Genomic DNA, 19227 nt, shown 5'->3' with positions numbered 1-19227 from the left:
AGCCATAACTGTGTCATTAATTGTGAGATTTAAAAATGACTCTGTACATTATTTTTTTTTACAGTCATTGGACGTCGTGTCATGCGAAAGAATTCAAGAGTTCAAAGGTCAAAATGGCCATAAATAATAATGGCATAATGATGCTTAAAAATTGCCATAAATTAGATTCTCTTGTTTTGTGAAGGCAGCATGCAAAATAGTCTGTGTCAATGCGGCATGTGGGGGTATATGTCACGTCTGTGACAAAGCTCTAGTTTGGTAATGGATTACTTTTTAGCTCACCTGAGCGATAGCTCGGGGTGAGCTATTGTGATCACTCACCGTCCGGCGTCCGTATGTCCGTCCGTCCGTCCGTCTGTCTGTCTGTCTGTAAACAATTTGTAAACATCTTCTTCTACTAAACCATTGAGCCAATTTCAACTAAATTTCATGTGGAGCATCCCTAGGTCATGGGACAAAAGAATTGTTAAAAAAAATTTGATCACATAACCAAGATGGCCGCCATGACCATATATGGTAAAAACCTTAAAAAATCTTCTTGTCAGAAACCGCTCATCAGATTTTCAAAAAATTTCACAGGGATGACCTTTGAAGGCTCCCCTGAAAAAATTGTTCAAAGAAATTTGATTCGTCAAAAAACATGGCCGCAGGAGCTCGTTGAACTTTGCATGTTTATTCGTTTTTGCCTATTTTGTGAAAACTTTCAAAAATCTTCCACATTTTTCATGCAATCTGTATGAAATTTGGTCAGAATGTTTATCTTGAAGAAATCTGGGTTGGGATTGTATTTGGGTCATCTGGGGTCAAAAACTAGATCACTAGGTCAAATAATAGAAAAACCTTGTGTAGACAATAGAGGTTACATTTTACATCCAATCTTTATGAAATTTGGTCAGAATGTTTGTCTTGATGAAATCTGGGTTGGAATTGTATATGGGTCATCTGGGGTCAAAAACTAGGTCACAAGGTCAAATAATAGAAAAACCTTTAACAGCATAAATAATTGTTTTTCACTAAGTGTATTATAATAATTTAAAAATCAGATTAAAGAGAATAAAATTTTCTTTATTATGGTTTTTATTTCATGAAAATCCATAAAGGATAAGTGTTATTAATCGTTGCTTAATTATTGAACAATGCGAAATATCGGTATTGATTTTTTTCCTGACATGCAGTCCCAGATATTAACCGCTTTCAGCTGTAGACTGTGCTTCAATACATCGCCGTGTTATTGAGCTGAAAAATTGATACGCAGTCGGCATACACACCGGTCATCGAGACAAATTACTGATGTGAAAACAAATTGTACATGGTAGCGGCTTAATTAAACAATTACATCTGATTAAAGATTGCTGCCGATTTAAATCAATTTGAGTACTTTTTGCATATATTTAATGCCGAATGGGAAGCTGTGTTTAGACTCAAGTTGACAAAAATGGCAACGAGATACTTGCCTGTTGGATATAAGGTGAAAGATCTTGAAGGTGCATAAAATAAGTGGCGCTGGGAATGGTTAGAGTAACCCTGGGTTATATCGGACACGCGGGGTTTATCGGACAACCACAAATAGTCGAATATTTACATACAATACGACCTCGCATTCAACCGTTTGAGCTTTGTTTACATTCTATAAATACATTTTCATAGAATTATGTAACCAATTATCCGATTGGGTGATAGAATAAATCGGCAATTTTGATTGGAAGATGAGAGTTTGTTTGGAGAGACATCTCCTCTTCACCTTGGCGAAAATCCGAGAATCGGGAACATTTAAAACGGTCATTTTACAAGTAACGGTACGCTGTGAAATGTGTGAATCAATACCGTTGTGAGAAAACGAAATATTTAAACGAATATATTTATCTTCTGAAAAACATAATAAAACTTTTACAATCATTACGTGTATTGAAAAAAAACACAAAAAAACTTAAACTGTCCGATAATCCCCAGGTAGTAAATGCTTCGAAAAATGCTATCGGGGTTTATCTGACACCAAACTTTGGCATGACCTATAGAACTGAGGTCTGTTTTCTATAGTTTTATTAGATGAGCTCAAGAACCATTATGGCTTCGTTGAAAAATAGCGACATTGGAAGAAACAGACCATTAACTAAAATACAAATAAATAACAATGTATATTGTGTATATGCGCACTTTTCAGATATGCCCAAACATGGAAAAGATATGCGATGTAAATATGCCGTAAATTCGCAAATATATACATAAAGTATCACTACAAAATACAAATTCACCGATGTATAGACTTTTCACAGCTTATCATCACCATTAAGCCCAAAAACGTAAATACATACAACCAACAACTGTCCGATTTAAGCTTTTAAAGGTGTCAGATACAAGCCTTAGGACGTCCGGTTTAACCCTAATGCGTTGATATTTATAAAGTGCAATCTCATTGGTTGACTAAAAGGTTAAAAATACATTTGAACATTCCATACTGTTGCATGACAGCTATCGTACCAAGAAAACAATAGCATTCCGCTTCGAATAGTGAGTCATCGAGATTACGCTCTCTTTTTCGGCGTAAGCTGTATTAAGCCAGCTTTTCACCTCTCCTGACCTTTGTAAGTGCCCAATAAAATTCAAATAAAATTACCCGCGGCTAGGTACGAATGAATACACTTCATTTATTCCATTGGCTGATTTGAGTATTCCACCAGAACATTGGAAACATATCCGCGTCTTTGTAACACTGATTTACTGCATGAAACAATTTTATTTCTAAGGAAAAGGCTTAATAGATAGAACAGTTTTACACTCAATTCTCGACATCAATACAGTTTGTGCGTTCACCTTTTATTTTCAGAGAATTACCAGCGCAACGCGTTTATATTTAAAGGCTATGTTCTCATATTTAGTACTTTCTTCCATATTCTTGTCAACATGTTAACATGTAAAAGTATAAAGAGCAGTGGAAGCGAGGCCTCACTTTAATACATTGCATTTCAACCCGGGTCAATTCGCGGCCAGTGTATGAATGTCAGAGTTTATAACAGGTCATCACCGGAGTTCGCGGCCAGTAAAATAATAGTTATATAATAAATACGCTATCCGTGAACTAGGTGACCTGGAATTTTCTTTAGACCAGAAATATGTAGATTCTTAATGTGTTTTCAACAATACAATGATAAATATTATTTTTGATTAATTTAACAATAATTATTCCACCATATTGACCAATGTATTAAGCATGAGCGCGATGATTATCGATACTGTTAATAATCGAATCAAATAGCAATGCCCGACAAACAACTGAAACAGATTTGTTCGAAGAAAGCGCCTATAAATACGGATACTTCTCGTGTGGCCGGTTGACTCGGTCAGCTGCTGAAGTGTGCGCGTCGCGACCGAGGCGAGAGTCGCCCGCAGAAGATTTTCTCACCTGTACATATTTCCTTATAGAGGGGAACTTCTGCGGGTGGCTCTGCTAATCCAGCAGAGTCCGTCACCCTCGAGCCGGACGTCTTCCACACTGCTGGGATTGCTGTCTTCTCCAAGATGCAGCGGACTTGTCACCCGCTGTTTATCGTCGAGAGTTCGCCGGCCCGGACCTGCCAGAGGTCCCGTCTGAAGAGGGCCGGGGACGGCGGGACAGCGAGACCACCAGTGTGGGGGACATACGGGACGGACCTGGGCCTGACATACACCCAAGAACATCGAGGGGGTGGCTTTAAAGAGGGACCCCGGGACAGCGGTACTCAGTACGCTCAACGCACTGGGGAAACTGTCTCGGGGATGAAGACGACGGCTGATGACAACAAGTGGGCCATAAAGGCGGAGCTGTGTGCTGCAGCGGTGCTGCGTTCAGACATGAATTTGTCTTTTGAGATTGTCTTACTACCAGTGCACATTAAGGTCTCATTGGCCACCGTGCACTGGTCTATTTGGATCTAAATTATTTCTTTGGCGAATACCCGGGAAGCCGGGGTAAATTTGACCTACTTTGGCTCTAAATTAATCTTTCTCCCCTGAAAGGTCACAGGGGCAGGTCGGGCTACTATAACCTCGTGAAGAGGCCAGTAGGACCTGTAAATAAACTCTGAAATACACACAGTGGCCGGTTGACTCGTATGTTTTAATTTCACTTCCATTCTTCTTTTGGTTTTCTGTTTTGTATCTATAGGTTTATGACCAGCAATATGTAATAATGTAAAATAAGCCGCGAAAACTCCGCGAAACATCCCGTACTGCGTGTGATGCAGCTAAGAACTGCACAGAAAAAAGACATTCGCTATCCTTGATCTCATTCATTAAACTATCAACGCCGTATATCTTTTTTTGAAGATATTTCTTGTTCCTGGATGTGTCCGATATAACCCAGGGTTACGCTACACGAGAAAGACTACGCTGTAGTCTACAGGCGGGGAGTGAACTGGTTGAGAAAAGTGGAAGCTTGTGGAAAAGCGATTTGAGAAGTTTGTAAGAAAATCCTAAATTATCAGTCTTGTGGGAAGAAGGCATTTCGTCTCCACGCAGAGGACCCTAATCACATAAAGAATATAAGAACCATCAAGACCAACCAGGTAGGGTTTTTACTTTTTTTAAACTAACACCCCGAATTTGGTCGTATTTTCTGTTGCTAAAGTTTATTGTTTAGTTTTTTTTGCATCAAAAATCGGCAAGATAGATCTAGCAAATTTGCCAATTTTTTTTATTAATAACGTTTGATTCATTGATTGTGAGCTTTTAAAATATTTTGACCTTTGAATAAAGCATAAAACAGGAAAAGAATTTTAACAGTAATTGAAAATACGATCAAATACGCCATTTTTGCTGACTGGGACAGGTGTTTTTTAGTTAAATAAAATGTTTTATTGTCCCCAACATATGAGCCCAGCAGCAAGAAATGTTTTTTTTTACTTTTTGTAAAACAAATATGGGCAACCTGCCGTAACCCAAATTCGACGATGTTCTATTTTTATCGATTAAATGGATGATTATTGTCTTGGAATCATTTCAAAATAATACAGCCGAGTTTAAAATGATTATTTTGTGCTATTTAACATTTCATTATTTCTTTAATTATTTGCTAAATATTGCTTCATGTATCCATTACATCGTCGAATTTGGGTCACACCGGGATACAATTATTTAGCATTCAAACAAAACGATTGGGATAAAAACTAGGGGAACCCATGCTGAAATTTTCAATTTTAACTGTTGAGCAGAAGCCACCATACCAGATTTTCTTAGGTGAATGTGGAGGCTTCTGGAAGCATGATTCTGTGAATATAAATGGTGACAAACATTTGATTCTGCATTTATTAAACATGTATTATTGACTTTTTAAAGTATGTGTGAAAAATATAATAATTTGTAACGACTGTTACAGGTTTGACCGGGTTCTTCAAAAGCAACACCTGCAGTCGAGTCCATGCCAGACAGTGGGTGCATGTGAATGAATTGCCTTTTGACTAACTTTTGTGTGTTCCTTATCAAATACATGAAGATTTTCAAATATATGTGTATGTTGTTTTTTTTAAGAAAATAGAATCACCAGAACAGGTACAGGCACCCTTTTAATGCGTCGAATCCAGGAGCTTCCGGGGGCCTCCGGCCCCCTTGTCCCCTGGACCCACTGAGGGCCCTGCGGCCCCCTGGCCCGCAGCTTTAAGTTCAGGATTTTCAAAATATCCAACTTTGACCCCTGCAAATGCTTTGCTAAAACTTTGGCTACAGTTTCTAAAATTTGGCTACACAAAATTCCATTTGGCTAAAAAGTTGGCTACAGAAATTTTTGGGCCAGGGGAGCCCTGTTTGGATTGTATTTGGGTCATCTGGGGTCAGCAACTAGGCACTAGGTCAAATAATAGAAAAACCTTGTGTAGACTATAAAGGTCACAGTTTTCATCAGACCTTAATGAAATAGAGTCAGAATGTTTGTCTTGTTAAAATCTGGGTTGGGATTGAATTTGGGTCATCTAGGGTCCAAAACTAGGTCAGATTTAAAAAAAACTTTTGTAGACAGTAGAGGTCACAGTCATTAAATCTTTATGAAATTTGACCAGAATATTAATCTTGATGAAATCTGGGTTGGGATTGTATTAGGGTCATCTGGGGTCAAAAACTAGGTCACCAGGTCAAATCATAGAAAAACTTTGTGAAGACAAAAGAGGTCATAGTTTTCATATGATCTTAATGAAATATGGTCAGAATGTTTATCTTGATAATATCTGATTTTGGATCGTATATGGGTCATCTGGGGTCAAAAATTAAGTCACCGGGCCAATTCTAGTAAAACCTTGTGTAGATGAAAGAGGTCACAGTTTTCATCACGTCTGAATGAAAGTTTGTCAGAATGTATTAATTAATGAAATTTGGCTTGGGATTGTATATGGGTCTAATAAAATTTAAGTTTATGAAGCAAGGTTAGTCAGGTGAGCGATTCAGGGCCATCATGGCCCTCTTGTTTACTTGATCACTGTCTGCAATTATTGACCCATATCAGCAATTGTCTACAGGCTTGTAGAACCCGAATGTCACCAAGGCTATTTTACTGCGTATTAAATGCTTGGTTTATGTAATAAACTATTTCTAATCAACATATATTTAACGTTATTGATCAAATTTTAATAACAAATTGATAAAAAGACTTTAAATTCTGCAATATATCAATATACCTCTACATAAAAAAGTGTTTTCAAACAAATAAAATTGAGCACATGATAGTTAACGCATCATATGTTAAAAATATGTTTAAAAAGTATAAAACGTTGAAAATACATATATTTGTTTGTATTATAAAATTATTAATTATATTCTGATAGTTGATTTTTTAAAGTTCGAACATGTTGTCTAAAAACAAAACAAATAATTTAAATAACACAGTCTATTTACAACATTTTGGGCACACAAATGCATCTTGCCTGAATTCTTGTAAACTTGAACTTACAGTGCGCCACCTTTGTGGAGGAACTTAAACAACTTTTTTCATTGACATGGCGTTTGTTGTACATGAATGGAAAGCTGGTAGTCAAAGATGCATTCTGAATTGCTCGCAATTTTCTTTGATTTCTTCCAATGTTTTCTCTTTATTTGATATTCTTCTGAGTCTCTTTTCTCCATATCGCTTCTTCAACTCACAGGCTTTCTTTTGTCCTTTTTTTGTGTCAGCTTCCATTTTTATGCACCCAGATCAAATGATCGAGGGTATATTGTTTTTGGCCTGTCTGTCTGTCATTGTATGTGTGTGTCCCAAAACTTTAACCTTGGTAATAACTTTTGCAATATTGAAGATAACAACTTGATATTTGGCATGCATGTATATCTTATGGAGCTGCACATTTTGAGTGGTGAAAGGTCAAGGTCAAGGTCAAATATATGGCGTACAAGCGGCGCAGTAGGGGACATTGTGTTTCTCAACACAGCTCTTGTTTCAATTCCTCCAGCTCTTTCAGCTCTTTCAGCGTTTTAATCCTGTCATGAACAGGCTTTTGGCATCTTCTGTCGCACTTGGCTGGAAGGTTTTTTAAATTAGCTTAAATTAGCTGCAAGAACGAACAACAGCTGAAAATCAGCCGGGTCTACCTTCCTGCCAATTTTCATTAATCATCAAGACCAATCCATTGTCAGCATTCACCTTTACTTGGGTCAAAATTGAGTTGATCATTAAATGTAGATTCTTCGGCTACCATCCATTAGAAGTAATGATGCTGTTCTGGGGAACAAGTGCTGATGAACCAAGTTTTGTTGTATCAATTTGCCACTCTCTGGTAAATGTTTTGTAAGAAACTCACATAAGCAGTGGAACCCATCCAGCCATTTGGCATCACAGTGTAAGTGACATCTGGTAATCCTGAAAACCTGACATCCAGAATTCTTTACCTGGAAATAATAGCATTGGCAAAAGGTATTCACCATAGGCATTGAACCCTGCCATTACGGTAATCTGAATCGTATTTGATGTCACCACTTGATAAACATGAATCTCACCTGTTAATGCTAGTTACAGTACTCTACCAGTATTGGCAGCCAGTGGAAACCCAGTTTCATCTGCATCGTAAATTCAAAAAAGGTTCTTGAGGAGGTCTTTGTAGTCAAGGATTTCTTTCTCAACGTAGTTTTCTACACCTGTAAACCAACTTTCACCATATCCAGTGTGAAACTGACTCGCTGTTGTCGCAAACTTGCAAAAGGACATTTCCAGATGGCGTCTTAGAAATTCTTTCTTCATTAACAGATAACCAATATGATACATCCAATAAGCGTATTTCACAAGAAGTTGTTCCTAGTCACCTGGTAGAACTGTCTTTTGTCTCACAGGTGTCGCCTGGTCTGGACCCACCACAATATTGTGTTTAGCTGCGTTGTTTTCAGTATACAATACGCGTTTAAAGCTGCCTTTGGACCCATCTTACGGATTCGAAAGCTTTCCAGTGCCATAGCCATTTATTCCAGGGCATACTTTAAGTGTTTTCTTTAGTGATTTTGGGTGGACATCTAAAAAAATAAGATTTATATTATTACTTGAAATCCCTGATGTATTAGTTTAAGGATTTATTTTTATTTGATTTATGGTGAAGGGAGAGGGAGGGGAGGCGAAATTAGACGCACCTCATTTTTTTAGTGTGTAAATATAGATCTGTGTTAAATGTTTAAACCACTGTTTTTAATGTAATTTATTTGCTGTTGGAAAACTTAAAGTATAATTTTGGCGGTAATTTGTTTCTCTTTTCACTTGAATGTACTTCATGAAAGGACCAAACATGGGATGCCTACCTTTAAACAACAGGTGAATAATCACACCAAAATATTGATGGGAGAAGCTGTCAGTTGTAAGCAAACAGTAGTGGTAGGACAACAAATTGTAAATTACATCATCAATGACATCATACAATTCAAACTATGATGACATACATTAAGTGCTTACATCACTTTAACATTTAATTTCATATCAGAGGTTCAATAATACAATAAGGTTAATAATATCTTTGTTTCAAATAAGAAGAATACTTAATTACTTGATAGTTAAAATAAATTATGTACATCACAAACGGTTTGGTTTAGAAAAAAAAAACAAATATCGCAGACAAGAACAAACACCTGAGGGTGCTGTCCTTCGACTGCTTGTGTTTTAATTAAAGTAAATTAGTAAGTAAAACAATTTAAACCTAGTTTCATGGTGATGGCATGTTTTTTGTTATAATAATTGTCAACAGTCATGTTCATCATTTGTCAGGCAGTTTTCATCACGTTATTATTAAAAATAAGCTTGTTTAAAATGAATATTATTTCAGATGCACCGACGCCCCATGGCGTCCTTTGTCACTGCCCCAGTTCCCACAGATTTCACGAGTGAGATCGTGCCACCATACGACTTAAGCACGTTTGTTATGAACAACTTCAGCGCCCTACAACAACGTGCTGACCCGGTTTACAGCCAAGCCTTACAAGTCAATGGTCTTAGCTGGCGACTCAAAGTCTATCCAGTAAGTCAAGATTTTTTGTAAATCTAGTTTTTTGAAACATTGAAACTGTTTATTGTCCCCTACCTGTTGTACCGGAGGGGACTTATGGTTTGCGCTCTGTGCGTCTGTCACACTTTTGGATCTTGCGATAACTTTTTAAGTTCTTCATATTTTTTTCATGAAACTTGAAACATGGATAGATGGCGATATGGAAATTATGCATGTCATTTCATTTTGTTCCTACGTCAAAAATTCTGGTTGCTATGGCAACAAATGAAAAAAAAAATCTGACAATGGTGGCGCCGGTAGGGGACATATATTGCTTGGCAATAGTCTTGTTTTAATCGAGTTTTACTCTGCTCATATTGTAATTACTGATAACATTTACCTCTCTGTATTTACCTCTCTGTATTTACCTCTCTGTATTTACCTCTCTGTATTTACCTCTCTGTATTTTACCTCTCTGTATTTTACCTCTCTGTATTTTACCTCTCTGTATTTTTTTCTTTGCACTAAGGTTGTAGTAAGAAATTATGTACAGCTTTGTTTTTAAGTATTTAAGAGTACATAAACAAGGGTTTTGTCAAGAACAGTTTGCCTTTTTTTTATAACGGTTGAAAGTATTGTCCCTGATAAGCTGGTAAAGACTGCACAGTCTAATCCAGGGCTTAACACTAAGGCATGTCCGAACGACATTCACTGCCTGTACCTAGGTCCGGGCTAGCCAATGTCCCAGTAACATGCCCGACCGGTCGTGTGTATTTTGGACTGGATTATGAGTTCTATATCAATAAACTGCGTTTTAAATAAGCTTTTGAAAGATGCAAAAATCTTAATACAGTATGATCAGATGACAATTAAATCCCAGATTGAAGTCCGAGACTACAAACAGATCATAACTCGAAATAGATTTGGAACCTCCTGATTGCAATCAAAAAGAGGCCGACAATTCAGAAAATCCCCGGCGGTTTTCCTGGTAAAACACGTCAGTACCTATTTTTAAACGGAATTCCGATAGATACGGTTTTGATTGGTTACTTGAAGTGACGTGTTTTCTCGATAAAAATACGTTTTAAAGTAAAAGCCGGGATCGCCCAGGATTGTCCGGGATCGATGAAGGTATAAAACTCGACATAAACACAAAGTTAATATAAAATTATTATTTTTTTATCAATTTTAAATAATTGTAAAATGTTTGATTGATTAGAAGTGTTTTGGCAATCTTTTTTACACAATTCAATTAGCAAAACTAATATTAATGGTAGATCCCGGCTTTTAGTAGAGAGTTAACCTTGTACAATTGTTACGACTACCGTAACACGTTATTTGTTATTTTGCGACACCTAAGATTCACTCACGGTTTGTTGTCGGACGGCAACCGGGGCAATCTATGTAAAAAGGTTTTAACATTCATGTCATTGTTTAAGTTTGGCTTTACGGATGGAGATGGGGGTTCCTCGGATAAGAAAAAAAAGAAAGGGAAGGAGGAAAGTAAGAAAAAGTATGAGGAAAAAAAAACAAGGAAATTTCTCCCGAAATGGCGTGAAGATTACAAATAGATGTCTTAAGTAGATGAATATTGAATTCATAAGCATTAGTAAGGCAAGCTAATAAGAATGATTGAATCATAATTGCGCATCTCCACGCACAAGAAAATACAAGTTAAATGATAAATATAAAGGTTTTGATAATACTTTGGTCGGGGCACATGAAAGATTGGTCAGGGCTAGTAGGTTCTGCATTTACTAGCCCGAATGGGCTAGTTTAAAAAAAGTTAGTGTTAAGCCCTGTTATCTGGGATGAAACATAACGCACATGCATTAAACCCCATTTCATGCAAGTTTGACTCATACGTTTCAGGACGGCAATGGTGTTGTCAGGGGAAACTACCTGTCTGTGTTTCTGGAACTGTCAGCTGGTTTACCGGAGACTTCCAAGTAAGTGCACACTTGAGGCTTGTTCTGGGAAAACTGGGCTTAATGTACATGCGTAAAGGTTTGTCCCAGTTTAGCCTGTGCAGAATGCATAGGCTAATCAGGAAAGGCTATTTCCAGTTTTGTGGAATTTTTTATTTTAAGAAAGTCTCTTCTTAGCAAAAATCAAGTTTAGATGGAAAGTTTAGTCCCTGATTAGCCTGTGCAAACTGCACAAGCCAATCTGGGATGACACTTGAGATGCATGCATTAAGCCCAGTTTTCTAAGAACAATGGCTCAGTTTTACACTTGATCAATGATCAGATACATTATTTCCATAATTTTATCCTGTTCCCATGTGGTGACTGAACATCAAACTTACTCTAAAATAATCTTTACAGTGGTTTAAAATATTAAAAGAATGTCTTTTTCAATGTTAGATTCTTGTCCAAGAAAAAAATTAAAGGCTTCTTTACTATAATCAGTACACAAGATTGATACCCAAATCGAAATACAGTTAATGTAACCCCCGGTTGTTGCATGGCTGCCCTTTATTAAGTGTATTTTGTTCATATACATGTTTATAGAACACAAATAAAGCATGTGATGATGACTTATGGAAGGTGATACATGAGTTGCTGAGTAAATTTTTACCACAGAGTCTTAATTTGGGAGCATCCAACAGTTTACTGATATCCTTGACTCCATGTGTGTTGTACCGTGGCATGAAATTTAAGTGTTTATGAACATGACTCTGACTATGTCATCTATCTGATGGCATTGTCATGCAGATATGAATTAACTTTCCTCTTATTTACCCCCTTCCCTATATCAATGTCATTCAGATATGAATACCGTGTTGAAATGGTGCACCAGTCGTCAAGAGATGCCAGTAAGAACATCGTCCGTGAGTTCGCCTCTGACTTTGAGGTGGGAGAATGCTGGGGATACAACAGATTTTTTCGCCTCGACCTGCTTGCTACTGAGGGCTACCTGAACACGGAAGTTGATTCCCTGACCTTGAGATTTCAAGTGAGACCTCCAACCTTCTACCAGAAATGCAGGGATCAACAGTGGTGGGTGCATTTTAAAGTTTTTAGCGCACCTGAGCACAACGTCCTCATAAAAATGGGCATAAAATATGAGCCTAGACATTAATAATTAAAATACTTTTGTAATCTTCTATGAATAATTTAGTTCCTTCAGGCCTCAAGTGAGCATCTTAGGGCCCATGGCCCTTTTGTTTTTGTGTGTGATCTGAGCTATGAGTGAGTTGCTTCTGTGTTTCATAACTGCATTGATTTGATGTGAAAGTTTGCATTCTGTTCTAATTTATCTGATTTTGCCAAGTTTCTAAGTGTTTGTAGATAAAGTGTTAGGCATCTAAGGTTGAGTAAAGAACTGTAGTAATTGCAAAACAATTCTGTATTACATATTAGAGTATACTTTCGCACTTTAGTTAAAGTATCATTATTGAAATGCTGCAGTTTGTGTTGATTTAATACAGTCTACAGTGTTTGCATGTTGTGTTTTTTTTCATTTCTAAATTTGATTTCATGTGTCTTTAATTCATATCCAGGTACATACATCAGATAGAAAATACGAACTCCCAACTGCAGAGTCAAAACAATGAGCTCAAAGAGGTAATGTACATTTGAACCCCCAACTGCAGAGTCAAAACAATGAGCTCAAAGAGGTAATGTACATTTGAACTCCCAACTGCAGAGTCAAAACAATGAGCTCAAAGAGGTAATGTACATTTGAACTCCAAACTGCAGAGCCAAAACAATGAGCTCAAAGAGGTAATGTACATTTGAACCCCCAACTGCAAAGTCAAAACAATGAGCTCAAAGAGGTAATGTACATTTGAACCCCCAACTGCAAAGTCAAAACAATGAGCTCAAATAGGTAATGTACATTTGAACTCCCAACTGCAGAGTCAAAACAATGAGCTCAAAGAGGTAATGTACATTTGAACTCCCAACTGCAGAGTCAAAACAATGAGCTCAAAGAGGTAATGTACATTTGAACCCCCAACTGCAAAGTCAAAACAATGAGCTCAAAGAGGTAATGTACATTTGAACCCCCAACTGCAGAGTCAAAACAATGAGCTCAATGAGGTAATGTACATTTGAACTCCCAACTGCAGAGTCAAAACAATGAGCTCAAAGAGGTAATGTACATTTGAACTCCAAACTGCAGAGCCAAAACAATGAGCTCAAAGAGGTAATGTACATTTGAACCCCCAACTGCAAAGTCAAAACAATGAGCTCAAAGAGGTAATGTACATTTGAACCCCCAACTGCAAAGTCAAAACAATGAGCTCAAATAGGTAATGTACATTTGAACTCCCAACTGCAAAGTCAAAACAATGAGCTCAAAGAGGTATTGTACATTTGAACTCCCAACTGCAAAGTCAAAACAATGAGCTCAAAGAGGTAATGTACATTTGAACTCCCAACTGCAAAGTCAAAAAATGAACTCAAAGAGGTAATGTACATTTGAACTCCCAACTGCAAAGTCAAAACAATGAGCTCAAAGAGGTAATGTACATTTGAACCCCCAACTGCAAAGTCAAAACAATGAGCTCAAAGAGGTAATGTACATTTGAACCCCCAACTGCAGTCAAAAAATGAACTCAAAGAGGTAATGTACATTTGAACCCCCAACTGCAAAGTCAAAACAATGAGCTCAAAGAGGTAATCTACATTTGAACTCCCAACTGCAGAGTCAAAACAATGAGCTCAAAGAGGTAATGTACATTTGAACCCCCAACTGCAAAGTCAAAACAATGAGCTCAAAGTGGTAATGTACATTTGAACTCCCAACTGCAAAGTCAAAACAATGAGCTCAAATAGGTAATGTACATTTGAACTCCCAACTGCAAAGTCAAAACAATGAGCTCAAAGAGGTATTGTACATTTGAACTCCCAACTGCAAAGTCAAAACAATGAGCTCAAAGAGGTATTGTACATTTGAACTCCCAACTGCAGAGTCAAAACAATGAGCTCAAATAGGTAATGTACATTTGAACTTCCAACTGCAAAGTCAAAACAATGAGCTCAAAGAGGTATTGTACATTTGAACTCCCAACTGCAAAGTCAAAACAATAAGCTCAAAGAGGTTATGTACATTTGAACCCCCAACTGCAAAGTCAAAACAATGAGCTCAAAGAGGTAATGTACATTTGAACCTCCCTCTGAAAAACACTGTTTTTTTTTGCATTTGCTTTAAGTGTGGTTACTGATTAGCTTGTGCACTCAATACAGGCTAATCAGGGACAACACTTTCAGCTTAAACTGGAGTTTTTTCTGAGAAGAGACTTGCTTGAAATTGAAGAAATTATGAATATGCATTTACTATTCATCATGTTAAAGAGTGTAGTCCCAGTGAAGTAAAGAAATTCATCTTCAAATGTGCTTGGAAAAAAGCTATATTCTAATGCTTGGTAGAGTGCTGACTATACTTTGATGCAGGTTAGGCAAGAATTTTATGTATTTGTTAGCACCCCTTCAAAGAAGGCAGCAGATAGCAGTTGACTGTTACGTCTCTACGCCTCACAAGTCAATGTCACACTTCGAGGTTAAAGGTCAAGTTTTACCATAAACAGCTGAGACATTCATGTCTTAGTAATAACTTTACCAATTACTGAAACATCAATTTATGGTCAATATATTGATGTTTTTTAAATAAATAGCCACTAGTAACCACCATCACAAGACAAAGTGTCCCCTGTAATACCTGACTCCCAACCTCAAAGACCAAGGACACTTTTAATACAGGAACATTGAATACAAGTCCAAAGTTCTTACTTACAACAATGACTTTTTAATGAAGATATTATATGACTGTTCAAACAAATCACTAGATATATATTTTAATGGAGTCACAAATAATGATTTACAAAATTCTATTTTCCTTTCTGCAAATTTTATGAAGAACATTTTTTTAGCCCAGATAAGGGGAAACTCTCCTAAAAAAAATAAATAAATACTGTTGCTTTATACATATAAATGGTTTGTATTGTAGAGAATCACCCTCGAGGTCCTCAGGAACAAACATTCCAGCAAAAGAGGAACAAATAGAGGTACCAACACAAACTGGGCTTAATGCTTTGTTGTGAAGTGTCATCCCTACTTAGCCTGTTTGGACTGCACAGGCTTATATGGGATGGCACTTTACCAGGCCAATAACCAGATGACAATTTCTGCATAGATTTGATTTGCTTTGAGAAGAGACTTTCTTAAAAAGAAAAATTCCATTAAATCTGAAAGTGTTGTCTCTAATAAGCCCTTTGTACTGCACTGGCAAATCTTGGATTACTGACACTTTAAGAACATACATAAGCCAGATTTTCTTAGAAGAAGGCTCATCTGAATACAGTCAAACCTGAATTCAGCGGTCAGTCAAGGGAAATGACCAAAGTGACCATTGTCCACAGGTGACCGTTGAATTCAGATCACAATTTTAAGATGGTTGGTCAGTTTTTAGCTCACCTGTCACGAAGTGACATGGTGAGCTTATGTGACCGTGTGATGTCCGGCGTCCGTTGTGTGTGCATGTGTGCGTCCGTCAACAATTTGTTTGTGTAGACAGTAGAGGGCACAGTTTTCATCCAATCTTTATGAACTTTGGTCAGAATGTTTATCTTGATGAAATCTGGGTTGGGATTGTATTTGGGTCATCTGGGGTCAAAAACTAGGTAAAAAAACTAGGTCACATAATAGGTCAAATAATAGAAAAACCTTGTGTAGACAATAGAGGTCGCAGTTTTCATCCAATCTTTATGAAATTTGGTCAGAATGTTTATCTTGATGAAATCTGGGCTGGGATTGTATTTGGGTCATCTGAGGGTCAAAAACTAGGTCACTAGACCAAAAACTAGGTCAAATAATAGAAAAACCTTGTGTAGACATTAGAGGTCACAGTTTTCATCCAATCTTTATGAAATTTGGTCACAATGTTAATCTTGATAAAATCTGGTTTAGGATTGTATTTGGGTCATCTGGGGTCAAAAACTAGGTCAAATAGTAGAAAAACCTTGTGTAGACAGTAGAGGTCACATTTTTTATCCAATCTTTATGAAATTTGGTCAGAATGTTTATCTTGATGAAATCTTGGTTGGGAATGTATTTTGGTCATCTGGGGTCAAAAACTAGGTCACTAGGTCAAAAACTAGGTCAAATAATAGAAAAACCTTGTGTAGACAATAGAGGTCACATTTTTCATCCAATCTTTTTGAAATTTGGTCAGAATGTTTATCTTGATGAAATCTGGGTTGGGATTGTATTTGGGTCATCTGAGGTCAAAAACTAGGTCACTAGGTCAAATAATAGAAAAACCTTCAACAAGTTGTTTGTGTGGACAGTAGAGGTCACAGTTTTCATCTTATCTTTATGAAATTTGGTCAGAATGTTCATCTTGGGTCATCTAGGGTCAAAAACTAGGTCACTAGGTCAAAAACTAGGTCACTAGGGCAAATAATAGAAAAACCTTGTATAGACACAGTTTTCATTAGAGCTGCAACGATTCACCAACAGCTAGATTCGATTTCGATTTCAGACACTCCGATACAGATTTTTTCGATTCGATTCATCTTCAAAACGAGTTTTATCATATATTCACTCTTCTGCCTCAAAATAAACATTTCTTTTCAAAAGTGTCGCATACCAATATATCTTGGGCATTTGTCAAATTGTGTGTTTGTTTGATACATTTTGGTTGGTTCAACAGTGTTTTAAAAACTGTTGAAAGTGTGTAAAGTTAACATTTGTAAGGAATATTTTGCAAGAAACTGCCAATTGTTGTCAATATTTCAATAAAACACATAAAAAAGAATAGCAAATTAGTACTCAATTTTAATATAAAAAATCTTCTGACTAGAAGATTGTGTTGAATACACAATAATATAAAATTAAATAAATAATCATAAGAACATCTGCAATCAGTGGAGTGACAGTACTATCACTATTATACTTATATCCAAAACCGCTACAAGCATGCCTACCATTTAGCTGTGACAGCATCATCTGTTACCTGTAGGACAAAGCACATTCTCTAATAAACTTAAAAAATTCCCAACAGAAACAGAAGTACTTTTTTTGCTGGCGACTTGAGTAGTTGCACTTGTGCTACCTCTTAGTCTTGCTCAATTAACATTATGTTTGCATCCGTGAAGCACAGTTTACACTTTGCTTTATCGGGAGGGCTACCATCCCAAAACCCAAAATACTGCCACACTTTTGATTTTAGCTTCTTAGGCGCATCTGATAATTTCAATTTGTCGGCCACAACTTGTTCAGCCATTTTGACGCTTTTTCCGAAAGTAGACCGTAACGCGCTTATTGATTGGATGACTTAAGTAATAAGCAGTCAATCGCGCGGGTCGTAATTACAGGTAAAGATAAAACCTACAACTTCCTGTATCAAATAGTCAGAATACAGCGAGCTTTACGTATCTATGTATATATTTGTCTATATGTAAAAGAATCAAATCGAATTTGGTAGGTTTAGTATCGTAATCGAATCGACGCATTTCGAACCGATTTTCGATGCATCGGTTCGAATCGTTACTGCTCTAGTTTTCATCCAATCTTTATGAAATTTGGTCAGAATGTTTATCTTGATGAAATCAGGGTTGGGATTGTATTCGGGTCACCTGGGGTTAAAAACTAGGTCACTACGTCAAATAATAGGAAAACCTTGTGTAGACAATAGAGGTCACAGTTTTCATCTTATCTTTATGAAATTTGGTCAAAATGTTTATCTTGATGAAATCTGGGTTGGGATTGTATTTGGTTAGTCAGGTGAGCGATTCAGGGCCATCATGGCCCTCTTGTTATTATTGCTTCGTCGTTACCCCACCCAGTCATTTGCATACAGTGTAAAACAAATGCTTATTGCCGTTAACTAAGCATAATAACAGAATTAACTTACATTGAATAATACAGAATAATATCTTATAGATTGATTTAATTTCATATTGTTAAACTAAAGCAATGACTTTATCAACACTAGTATAATTTACTCATGCATCTCGTTCATTCAGTAAATAAAGCTTGTCACATGCCATTGACGTCACGTCCGTTTAAGTCTAAAAAGCGGATTCGCTGTCATAAACTGATAGTACAGTCTAACTGTACCGTTCTCATTCAAAGAAAAAGACCCAAAACTGTTTTTAAATTTATTCGTTCGCACACATCACACAAACAGCATTTTCATTCAACAACCTCATACAAAATACAAACATTCATTCATTCTTTATAAAAAAAACAACATAGCAACATCATGCACAAAACGCAAGATAACTTATCACGCTAAAAACTTCAAAACACACACAACCGTTATCACTCGCAACAATCAAAACAAATCACTCCACGCTAAAAAAAGTAGACGGACAAATAATGTGCTGTATATTTCATTTTCGCGACTTGAGACGACCGACGCGTGACTGTTGATTTCAGTTCAAACATGAATTTCGGAATGGAATATAGTGGCCATTGGCCGTTATGGACAGGTTGCCGTTATTTTCAAGTGTAATATATATTTTTTTTTGTCGGGAGATTCCAGACTGACCGTTGTCTGTAGGTGGCCGTTAATTTCAGTTTCAACTGTACATAATAATCTTATACACTACGTCAAACACAAATATTTTGATCTCCATGTTAGTTGCTCAATGTTGTGATATTACAAAGGTAGGCATCACATCAACATGGCATCACAGGTCTACGCAAGAGTTGCATAGTTGGAAATATGTGGTCAACCATGATGATGGCATGAATTATGATATGAAGCAGAGTTGCATTTAGCATTCAGCATATACATACTGATATATTTTCCCCATCAACGTTTACCTTTGTGTGGAGTAAACCAATCCAAAGAGCAGATA

General features: G+C 36.9%; 1 protein-coding gene and 1 long non-coding RNA gene across 4 annotated transcripts in view; both read left to right on the top strand.

Moving 5' to 3' along the window:
• The window catches only part of LOC127833134 (E3 ubiquitin-protein ligase TRIM37-like), a 101677-nt gene that overhangs the window by 50602 nt on the left and 31848 nt on the right, over positions 1 to 19227 (top strand). For all 3 annotated transcript variants that reach the window (XM_052358371.1, XM_052358369.1, XM_052358370.1), the window contains exons 9-13: positions 9255 to 9446; positions 11286 to 11362; positions 12185 to 12415; positions 12919 to 12982; positions 15369 to 15426. In XM_052358371.1, coding sequence (XP_052214331.1) covers positions 9255 to 9446; positions 11286 to 11362; positions 12185 to 12415; positions 12919 to 12982; positions 15369 to 15426 — 622 coding nt within the window. The remainder of the gene's footprint in view (positions 1 to 9254; positions 9447 to 11285; positions 11363 to 12184; positions 12416 to 12918; positions 12983 to 15368; positions 15427 to 19227) is intronic.
• LOC127833468 (uncharacterized) lies at positions 4387 to 5476 on the top strand. The gene is made up of 2 exons (XR_008027428.1): positions 4387 to 4541; positions 5351 to 5476. It is a non-coding gene; the product is annotated as an uncharacterized LOC127833468 (long non-coding RNA).

This window comes from Dreissena polymorpha, chromosome 1, assembly GCF_020536995.1.
Source record: "Dreissena polymorpha isolate Duluth1 chromosome 1, UMN_Dpol_1.0, whole genome shotgun sequence".
NCBI classification, from domain to species: Eukaryota; Metazoa; Mollusca; class Bivalvia; order Myida; family Dreissenidae; genus Dreissena; species Dreissena polymorpha.
This window is presented reverse-complemented; position numbering and strand designations above follow the sequence as displayed.